This window comes from Cherax quadricarinatus, chromosome 73 (genome assembly GCF_038502225.1).
Source record: "Cherax quadricarinatus isolate ZL_2023a chromosome 73, ASM3850222v1, whole genome shotgun sequence".
NCBI classification, from domain to species: Eukaryota; Metazoa; Arthropoda; class Malacostraca; order Decapoda; family Parastacidae; genus Cherax; species Cherax quadricarinatus.
This window is the reverse complement of record NC_091364.1, coordinates 3,294,373-3,305,840: the sequence shown is the minus strand read 5'-3', so window position 1 is coordinate 3,305,840 and position 11,468 is coordinate 3,294,373. Positions and strand designations below refer to the sequence as shown.

Sequence of the window (11,468 nt, the reverse complement as noted above, 5' to 3'; positions counted from 1 at the left end):
AAGAGGAGAGAGAGAGGAGGAAGACAGAAGAGGAGGAAGACAGAAGAGGAGAGACAGAAGAGGAGAAGACAGAGAGAGGAGAGACAGAAGAGGAGGAGACAGAGAAGACAGAGAGAGGAGAAGACAGAAGAGGAGAAGACAGAAGAGGAGAAGACAGAGAGGAGGAGAGAAGAGAGAAGACAGAAGAGGAGAAGACAGAAGGAGAAGACAGAAGAGGAGAAGACAGAAGGAGGAGCAGAGGAGAAGACAGAGAGGAAGACAGAAGAGGAGGAGACAGAGAGGAGGAGACAGAAGAGGAGAAGACAGAAGAGGAGAAGACAGAAGAGGAGAAGACAGAAGGAGAAGACAAGAGGAGAAGACAGAAGAGGAGAAGACAGAAGAGGAGAAGACAGAAGAGGAGAGACAGAAGAGGAGAAGACAGAGGAGAAGAAGAGAAGGAGAAGACAGAAGAGGAGAAGACAGAAGAGGAGAAGACAGAAGAGGAGGAGACAGAAGAGGAGAAGACAGAAGAGGAGAAGACAGAAGAGGAGAAGACAGAAGAGGAGAAGACAGAAGAGGAGAAGACAGAAGAGGAGAAGACAGAAGAGGAGAAGACAGAAGAGGAGAAGACAGAAGAGGAGAAGACAGAAGAGGAGAAGACAGAAGAGGAGAAGACAGAAGAGGAGAAGACAGAAGAGGAGGAGACAGAAGAGGAGAAGACAGAAGAGGAGAAGACAGAAGAGGAGAAGACAGAAGAGGAGAAGACAGAAGAGGAGAAGACAGAAGAGGAGAAGACAGAAGAGGAGAAGACAGAAGAGGAGAAGACAGAAGAGGAGGAGACAGAAGAGGAGGAGAAAGAAGAGGAGGAGAAAGAAGAGGAGGAGAAAGAAGGGGAGGAGACAGAAGAGGAGGAGAAAGTAGAGGAGGAGACAGAAGAGGACGAGAAAGAAGAAGAGGAGAAAGGAGAAGATTAAAAAGAAGAGAAGAAAGAAGAGGAGGAGAAAGAAGAGGAGGAGGAGACAGAAGAGGAGGAGAAAGAAGAGGAGGAGGAGAAAGAGGAGGAGGAGAAAGAAGAAGAGTAGATGAAGGTAGATTATTAGAGAAATATGGTAGATAAGGGAGAGTAGATGAAGGTAGATTATTAGAGAAATATGGTAGGTAAGGGAGAGTAGATAAAGGTAGATTAGGAAGAAAGCGGTGCAACTGAAACTTGAAAGGGAGGGAGAGGGAAAGAGAGGAAGAGAGAGAGGGAGAGGGAGAGAGAGCGGGAGGGAGAGAGAGAGGGAGGGGGAGAGGGAGGGGGAGAGGGAGGGGGAGAGGGAGGGGCAGAAATAGTAACCACATGTATATAGAACAAGTGTGTAATCAATGTCACGCTTGTCTTTCCCCCTTTTTACCCCTTCCCTTCTTCCATCTCTCTAACTCCTCCTTCTCTACCCCTCCCCCCTCTCTCTCTCTCTCTCTCTCTCTCTCTCTCTCTCTCTCTCTCTCTCTCTCTTACCACTTCATTCTAATCCTTAACACTACGTCTTACATTCTTTCCTCCCTTCTTCAGTTCTCCTCTCTTTCTTCTCTTTCTCCTTCTTTCCTTCTCTATCTCTCTCTCCCTTTTCTCTCTTCCTATCCCTCTATTTCTCCTTCTACTAGCCACTGATACATGACACTGATACGTGACACTGATACGTGACACTGATACATGACACTGATACGTGACACTGATACGTGACACTGATACATGACACTGATACGTGACACTGATACGTGACATTGATACATGACACTGATACGTGACACTGATACGTGACACTGATACATGACACTGATACGTGACACTGATGCATGACACTGATACATGACACTGATACATGACACTGATACGTGACACTGATGCATGACACCGATACGATACACACTGATACATGACACTGATACATGTCACTGATACATGACACTGATACATGACACTGATACATGTCACTGATACATGACACCGATACATGTCACTGATACATGACACTGATACGTGACACTGATACGTGACACTGATACATGACACTGATACATGTCACTGATACATGACACTGATACATGACACTGATACATGTCACTGATACATGTCACTGATACGTGACACTGATACATGACACTGATACGTGACACTGATACGTGACACTGATACATGACACTGATACATGACACTGATACATGTCACTGATACATGACACTGATGCATGTCACTGATACATGTCAATGATACATGTCACTGATACGTGACACTGATACATGACACTGATACATGACACTGATACACGTCACTGATACATGACACTGATACATGACACTGATACACGTCACTGATACACGTCACTGATACATGACACTGATACGTGACACTGATACGTGACACTGATGCATGACACTGATACATGACACTGATACATGTCACTGATACATGACACTGATACTTGACACTGATACGTGACACTGATACATGACACTGATACATGTCACTGATACATGACACTGATACATGACACTGATACATGTCACTGATACATGACACTGATACATGACACTGATACATGTCACTGATACATGACACTGATACGTGACACTGATACGTGACACTGATACATGACACTGATACATGTCACTGATACATGACACTGATACATGACACTGATACATGTCACTGATACATGACACCGATACATGTCACTGATACATGACACTGATACGTGACACTGATACGTGACACTGATACATGACACTGATACATGTCACTGATACATGACACTGATACATGACACTGATACATGTCACTGATACATGTCACTGATACGTGACACTGATACATGACATTGATGCGTGCCACTGATACATGACACTGATACATGACACTGATACATGACACTGATGCGTGCCACTGATACATGACACTGATACGTGACACTGATACATGACACTGATACATGACACTGATACATGACACTGATACATGACACTGATACGTGACACTGATACGTGACACTGATACATGACACTGATACATGACACTGATACATGACACTGATACATGACACTGATACATGTCACTGATACATGACACTAATACATGTCACTGATACATGTCACTGATACATGTCACTGATACGTGACACTGATACATGACACTGATACGTGACACTGATACGTGACACTGATACATGACACTGATACATGACACTGATACATGTCACTGATACATGACACTGATGCATGTCACTGATACATGTCAATGATACATGTCACTGATACGTGACACTGATACATGACACTGATACATGACACTGATACACGTCACTGATACATGACACTGATACATGACACTGATACACGTCACTGATACACGTCACTGATACATGACACTGATACATGACACTGATACATGACACTGATACATGTCACTGATACATGACACTAATACATGTCACTGATACATGTCACTGATACGTGACACTGATCCATGACACTGATACGTGACACTGATACATGACACTGATACATGACACTGATACATGTCACTGATACATGTCACTGATACATGACACTGATGCATGTCACTGATACATGTCACTGATACATGACACTGATACATGTCACTGATACATGTCACTGATACATGACACTGATACATGACACTGATGCATGTCACTGATACATGTCACTGATACATGACACTGATACATGACACTGATGCATGTCACTGATACATGACACTAATTCATGTCACTGATACATGTCACTGATACATGACACTGATACATGTCACTGATACATGACACTGATACATGACACTGATGCATGTCACTGATACATGTCACTGATACATGACACTGATACATGTCACTGATACATGTCACTGATACATGACACTGATACATGACACTGATGCATGTCACTGATACATGACACTAATTCATGTCACTGATACATGTCACTGATACATGACACTGATACATGTCACTGATACATGTCACTGATACATGACACTGATACATGTCACTGATACATGTTACTGATACATGACACTGATACATGTCACTGATACATGTCACTGATACATGACACTGATACATGACACTGATACATGACACTGATACATGACACTGATACATGACACTGATACATGTCACTGATACATTACACTGATACATGACACTGATGCATGTCACTGATACATGACACTGATACATGTCACTGATACATGACACTGATACATGTCACTGATACATGACACTGATGCATGTCACTGATACATGACACTAATACATGTCACTGATACATGTTACTGATACATGACACTGATACATGTCACTGATACATGTCACTGATACATGACACTGATACATGACACTGATACATGACACTGATACATGACACTGATACATGACACTGATACATGTCACTGATACATTACACTGATACATGACACTGATACATGACACTGATACATGACACTGATACATGTCACTGATACATGACACTGATACATGTCACTGATACATGACACTGATACATGACACTGATACATGACACTGATACATGACACTGATACATGTCACTGATACATGACACTGATACATGACACTGATACATGTCACTGATACATGACACTGATACATGACACTGATACATGACACTGATACATGACACTAATACATGACACTGACACGTGACACTGACACGTGACACTGATACATGATGCTGATACATGTCACTGATACGTCCAGTATGGTTGACACGTGTGAACCAACTGGCTGCAGCCACGTGTTAACAAGCTGGTTGTAGCCACGTATGAACCATCTGGTTCTAACCACGTGTGGACCAACTGGTACTAGCCACATGTGAACCAGCTGGCACTAGCCACATGTGAACTAGCTGGTTCTAGCCACGTGTGAACCAGCTGGTTCCAGCCAGGTGGTAGCCAAGCCACTATAGAGGTGAGAACCCTGGCTCCTCCCGGCTATAAAGGGCGGGGGGGGCGACGCCCCTGACAGCCAGGACAAAGATGTTGTGTCTGATAATCAAAGGTATCCCAGCCGGATGTGTCGACATTCTAAGCCAGGCTCCCGGGAAGCCAGCAGGAAAATTAAGCCACTAAGCCAGACGGGAGAAATGGCGGGGAAATAAACTGGGAGGGGGAGGAGGAAGGGGGAGGGGAGGGAAGGGGAGGGGAGGGGAGGGGAGGGGAGGGGAAGGGGAGGGGAGGGGAGGGGAGGGGGAGCAAAGTTGGTTTGTGTATTTTTTTTGCATAATGTGGCTGTTCTCTCTCTCTCTCTCTCTCTCTCTCTCTCTCTCTCTCTCTCTCTCTCTCTCTCTCTCTCTCTCTCTCTCTCTCTCTCTCTCTCATAGTTTCTCTTTTTCTTTTAATCCCCACCAACGATAATCTTCCCCTACCAATTTTCCCTTGGAAAGAATAATACGTATAATTTGCTATTTTTCCCCTACATGATGTCATTTTTCCCCTTTCATTCCCCACCTTGCTTAGTAATTATTCCCTTTTCATCTCTTCACCCCCATTCTGTCCTCCCCATTACCTCCCCTTTCTCTCCACCTCATTCCTCCCTGTCACTAATCTCTCTCTTTCTCTCTCTTTCTATCTCTTATAGTCTTCTCACTATTCCTTTTTTCCCTGCCAGCCAACAACTAGTTTTCCCCACCATCCTCACGTATTCAGCATCTTTTTCCCCATGATTTCTTCCCCATCTTTTTCCCCAGTTCTCTCTCAACATTCCCTACATACAAAAAAAAAAACCTCCCCCCCCCCCATCAGCACTGGATTATCTCCCTGTTATAACCCGAATTCTCCCCTCGTGATCCAGGGAAATTTCCCCTCACCGCGGTCACAGTGTCCTCCCCGCCACCCACAAAAATCTCCCTAGATTCTGCTCTCTCTCTCTCTCTCTCTCTCTCTACTTTTCCCTTGATCCATTGTATGTTCTACGAGGGTACGGAGGGTAGATGGGGTAGGATTTAGGAAAGAGGGGATTGATGGGAAAGAAGGGAGGGGAGCGGGGAGAGAGGAGAGGGAGGGGAGGGAGAGGGAGAGGGAGGGGAGGGAGAGGGAGAGGGAGAGGGAGAGGGAGGGGAGGGAGTAGTTACAAGACCACCTGTTCAGGGCCACCCTGATGGACATTGTGGGGGGCCAGGGAGGGAAGATGGAGAGAGAGAAGGGAGAGATGGAAGGGAAGAGGGATACAGGGGGGAAGGGAAGAAAGGTTTGTAGGGAGGGAGGAGAGAGAGATATAGGGAGAGGGATGGATATAGGGAGAGAGATGGATATAGGGAGAGGGAGGGATGGAAGATCTGTATGGAGGGAGGGGGAAGGGAGGGAAGGGAGACTAACCCATAATCTTGACTTTTTAGTGGTGGGGGATTTGTAGGGATTACCCGTGGCCAGGGAGGGATGCTGGAGGGATGAGAGAGAGATGCTGGAGAGATGAGAGAGTGATGCTGGAGGGATGAGAGAGGGATGCTGGAGAGATGAGAGAGGGATGCTGAAGAGATGAGAGAGGGATACTGGAGAGATGAGAGAGAGTTGCTGGAGGGATGAGAGAAGGATGCTGGAGGGATGAGAGAAGGATGCTGGGGGGATGCTGTGTTTTGATTAAGAATGGATTACAAGGGGCATTACGCCTTCCTTCATTTTTATTACCCGGCCGGGTTGACAAGCCGGGATCTAGGGAGATTCTGGGGAGACCTGCCCTCGCCCTTTTCCCCTCCTCTTACCTCTAGGGGAAAAATCTGGGGAATTTTCTCCTCTGCGTGCTAGGGGAAAATTTTCAGTTTTGGTGAATTTTAAACATGCTTTAGGAACCTCTGGGGATTTTTTTCATGAATTCCAGAGAAAATCTGGCGTAAATTTTTATGCGTGTTAGGAAAAATCTGGGGTTATTTTTAATGCATGCCAGAGAAAATCTGGCTGGGGGTATTTTTTTCAAATATACTTGGGGAAAATTTGGGTAAAAAATTCCATACATGCCGGGGAAAAACGTAGGGAATTTTTTTCCCTACATGTTATGGAGGGAAAATACTCTTCTATGTTTTTTAACGTTGGAGCGATTTTATCTCCGGGAATTTATTTTATCTCCGGGAATTTATTTTATCTCCGGGAATTTATTTTATCTCCGGGAATTATTATTATCTTGTTTTAATTTCTGTTTGGAAAATGTTTTATGGTGTTTTACATTGACTGGTGTTTTTTGTGCTTTGTGTGTGTGTGTGTGTGTGAGTGTGTGTGTGTGTGTGTGAGTGTGTGTGTGTGTGTGTGTGTGTGTGTGTGTGTGTGTGTGTGTGTGTGTGTGTGTGTGTGTGTGTGTGTGTGTGTATGTTAGTGTGTGTGTGTGTGTGTGTGTGTGTGTGTTTGTGTGTGTGTGTTTGTATGTGTGTGTATGTGTGTGTGTGTATGTGTGTGTGTATGTGTGTGTGTGTGTGTGTGTGTGTGTGTGTGTGTATGTGTGTGTGTGTGTGTATGTGTGTGTGTGTGTGTGTATTCTTATTACCTGTTGCATTTCTGTTGTGTTGTATTCCTGTTGAGTTGCGTTTCTGTTACATTTTTGTTGCTACGTTTCCGTTGTATTTATCTTTTGTGTCTCTGTTGTTGCATTTCTGTTGTCTTTTATTTCTGTTGCACTTCTTTTGTTATATACCTGTCGCTACATTTTTCTTCTGTTGTATTCTGTTGTATTCTGTTGTATTCTGTTGTATTCCCAGATTCAGATTTATAGTTCTCTTCTGGGATTTATATTGTATTTTGTATTACTGATCTCAAGTGTATTCTTGGTGTATTACGTATGATTGTATTGAAGATATGTATAATTAGTTGTTGTATTTTTTAGTTATACTTGTTAATTATAGTTATTAGTTATAATTATTATAGTTAATAATTATAGTTATTTGTTATACTTATTTGTTATTATTACTATACTTATTAGTTATAATTATTATAATTATTAATTATAGTTATTATAGTTTATAATTATAGTTACTAATTATTATTATAATTATTAATTATAATTATTGTAGTTATTAATTATATTTGTTAATTATAATTATTAGAATTATAAGTTATATTTATCAAATAGATATCACTATCACTATAATTTTTGTAATTATTATTATGATTATTATATTCATTACAGCTCCAAAAATAACTAGGAATCATTGAAAAAAAAGGTAATTAGTAATAGGTGAAAAAATAATCGAAATGAAGATATCTTTAAAAGTAATTTTCTGTCTTCCAGGCCATCGTGTACGAGGGTCAAGATAAGAACCCCGAGATGTGCAGGGTTCTACTGACCCACGAGGTCATGTGCAGGTAGGTTCTCTCGTCTGTTGTGACCTTTGTCTGGCCTTACTGACCTCGGCTCAGCCTTTGGTTTGGTCTTGGTTGGAGGTTTTACTGGTTTGGATTGAGCTTCTGGCCTTGTTTGAACCTTTCTTTGATCTTGATTGAGCCTTTGATCTTTGTCTGGCATTTTTTGAACCTTTCACTGACCTTAATTCAATCTCTTATTTTGTCTGGCCTTTTCTGAACCTTCCCTTGACTTTGGTTGAACCTTTGTTTGACCTTGGCTGAACCTTTCACTGGCCTTCGTTGAACTTTTGACATTTGCCTGGCCATGGTTGAACTTTTCACTGACCTTGGTTGAACCTTCTTATTATTGTCTAGCCTTCCTACATCCTTGCTAAATCAAATTTATTTTTCCTGTGTTGGTTAGATACCTTTAACACGTTATTTACATCCCCTTTATTTATTATTGTCTTCCATTTATACACCTCAGTCATATCCCCCTTAATTCTATGGCTTTCAAGGGAGTACAGGTTCAGGGGCCCTTAGTCTATCCTCGTAGGGAAGAGCTCTGGTACATGGGATAAACTTTATCCATCCCTGTTAAGTGGATGTGACTTGGACCTGACTAGCTTAGGCCAATAGGTGACTTGGACCTGCCTAGCATGGGTCATATGTGTTTATATTTCCATAGCATGGGTCAGTTGGGCTTCTGCAGTGCTCCTTCTTTCTTACGTTCTCTATACATTAACCAGCGGATTTATGTTCGTTCTGTAATATGAGGGCCGGTTGTTGCGTATTCTCACCCTCCCCCCCCTCATTTGCGTATTCTCACCCACTCCCCCCTCATTTGCGTATTCTCACCCACTCCCCCCTCCCCCATTTGCATTTGTATTCTCACCCACCTCCCCCTCATTTGCGTATTCTCACCCACTCCCCCATTTGCGTATTTTCATTCCACTCCCCCTCATTTGCGTATTCTCACCCACTCCCCCCTCATTTGCGTATTCTCACCCACTCCCCCCTCATTTGCGTATTCTCACCCACTCCCCCCTCATTTGCGTATTCTCACCCACTCCCCCCCATTTGCGTATTCTCACCCACCCTCCCCCCATTTGCGTATTTTCATCCACTCCCCCTCATTTGCGTATTCTCACCCACTCCCCCCATTTGCGTATTCTCATCCACTCCCCCCGTTTGCGTATTCTCACCCACTTCCACGGACATGAAAAGGACAACAGTGGTTGCTACCCACAACAGTTGAATGGCTACACAATGCCTGTGGATGCCATTGTGCGCAACAGGAGGCTGGTAGTAAGCATGGTGCCCAACGACCTCCAACGGGTCTTTAATGAAGTTAACAGTAACGGCTTGTCAGGGAATGCAAGGGATAATCACTTCATTGCTTCCGTTAACAGTATTAGGCCCTGTTGAGGAACAATTTATCAGCTCCTGCCTAATAGTGTGTGATGGAGAGAGAGAAACAGAATAACAGATATATAGACAGACAGACAGACAGACAGACAGACACACACAGACACACACACACACACACACACACACACACACACACACACACACACACACACACACACACACACACACACACACATACACAGTAAGAGAGAGAGATACACACACATACTCGCATAGCTTTACGAAAAGGTATGATAAAGCTTATGGAGCAGGGAGAGAGTGGACCTAGCAGAGACCAATAAAGAGGCGGGAGCAGGAGCTATGAATCAACCCCTGCAACCACTGTTAGACGAGTACAATTAGGTGAGTACAAATACACACAGTAAGAAATTGAGAGAAATATGGAACCAGAGAGAGAGAGACGGAAAGAGAGAGAGAGAGAGAGAGAGAGAGAGAGAGAGAGAGAGAGAGAGAGAGAGAGAGAGAGAGAGAGAGAGAGAGAGAGAGAGATACAGACAGAATCACCTGTCTGCAGGGATGGTACAGGGACTGGGTATCAGAGTGGACGGACCATCCCTCTGGATTACATTACAGGCAGACAATGGATGAGCCTCACTCTCCCCTCCCATCCATTTTCAACCATTCTATCCACCAGGATAGTGCTATTGAAAACACCCGCCAGCTCTCTACATTTTAATTCATATTTAATTTTAGCGTTCATTCATCCCGGTCATTCAGGTTATAATCCCGTATTACGTGGCCTGGGGGAGGCCTGGGTGGTCTGATGGTCTGGTGGGCCCACCGGGGCTCACCCGACCATCCGACCTGTCACCCAGGGGGAATGAGAGTTAGGTGGCCCTCCGAGGTGATAGTGGCCCGGGGATTCGATAGTGATGCTGCCCCTGGGATGTGATAGGTGGCCCCTGGGGTGCCATAATTAGGGGCCCCTAGGGGTGTGATAAGGACCCCCCGGGAGTGCAATAGTTAGGGACCCCCAAGATGATAGTTAAAGGTCCGGGAATGTGATAGTTAGGTGGCCCCTGGGTTGTTATAACTAGGGTTACCCTGGGGTGTGGTGGTTGGGGCTCTGGGGTGTGATTGTTAGGACCCCCAGAGGTGCGATAGTTCGGGGGCCCCGTGAGAAATTAATTTCGTGTATATACCATCATTATATTCTTGAGGAAGCGTTAAACCCGGAGGGGACCAGGAGGTAATTAGGTAACAGGAAGTAATTAGGTAACAGGAAGTAATTAGGGAACAGATAATAATTAGGGAACAAGAGGTAATTAGAAAACGAGGTAATTAGGGACCAGGAAGTAATTAGGGACCAGGAAGTAATTAGGGACCAGGAAGTAATTAGGGACCAGGAAGTAATTAGGGAACAAAAAGTAATTAGGTAACATTAGGTAATTAAGTAACAGGTGGTAATTAGTAAACAGAAGGTAATTAGGGAACAAAAAATAATTAGGTTACAGCAGGTAATTAGTTTGGATCCGAGAATGGTGAGGATTAGCTCCGATTCCTTGGATCAAGACCCATTTTGAAAGTGAGTTTCACTATTCAATAATTAAGTTACACGAAGTTAAATTATATCAATTAGCTTAATTATCCTAGTTGAAAATGTTAATTATCATTTATTATAATGCTAATTATAATAATTGATAATAATTTATTAATGTTAATTATAACAATTGATAATCATTATTAATAATGTTAATTAACATTAATTGTAATGTAATTA

The 11,468-nt window shown here is 43.4% G+C and overlaps 1 protein-coding gene across 7 annotated transcripts in view; it reads left to right on the top strand.

Moving 5' to 3' along the window:
* Positions 1 to 11,468, top strand: part of kn (EBF transcription factor knot) — a 358,172-nt gene that overhangs the window by 118,332 nt on the left and 228,372 nt on the right. For all 7 annotated transcript variants that reach the window (XM_070100551.1, XM_070100546.1, XM_070100547.1 and 4 more), the window contains one exon: positions 8,265 to 8,338. In XM_070100551.1, coding sequence (XP_069956652.1) covers positions 8,265 to 8,338 — 74 coding nt within the window. The remainder of the gene's footprint in view (positions 1 to 8,264; positions 8,339 to 11,468) is intronic.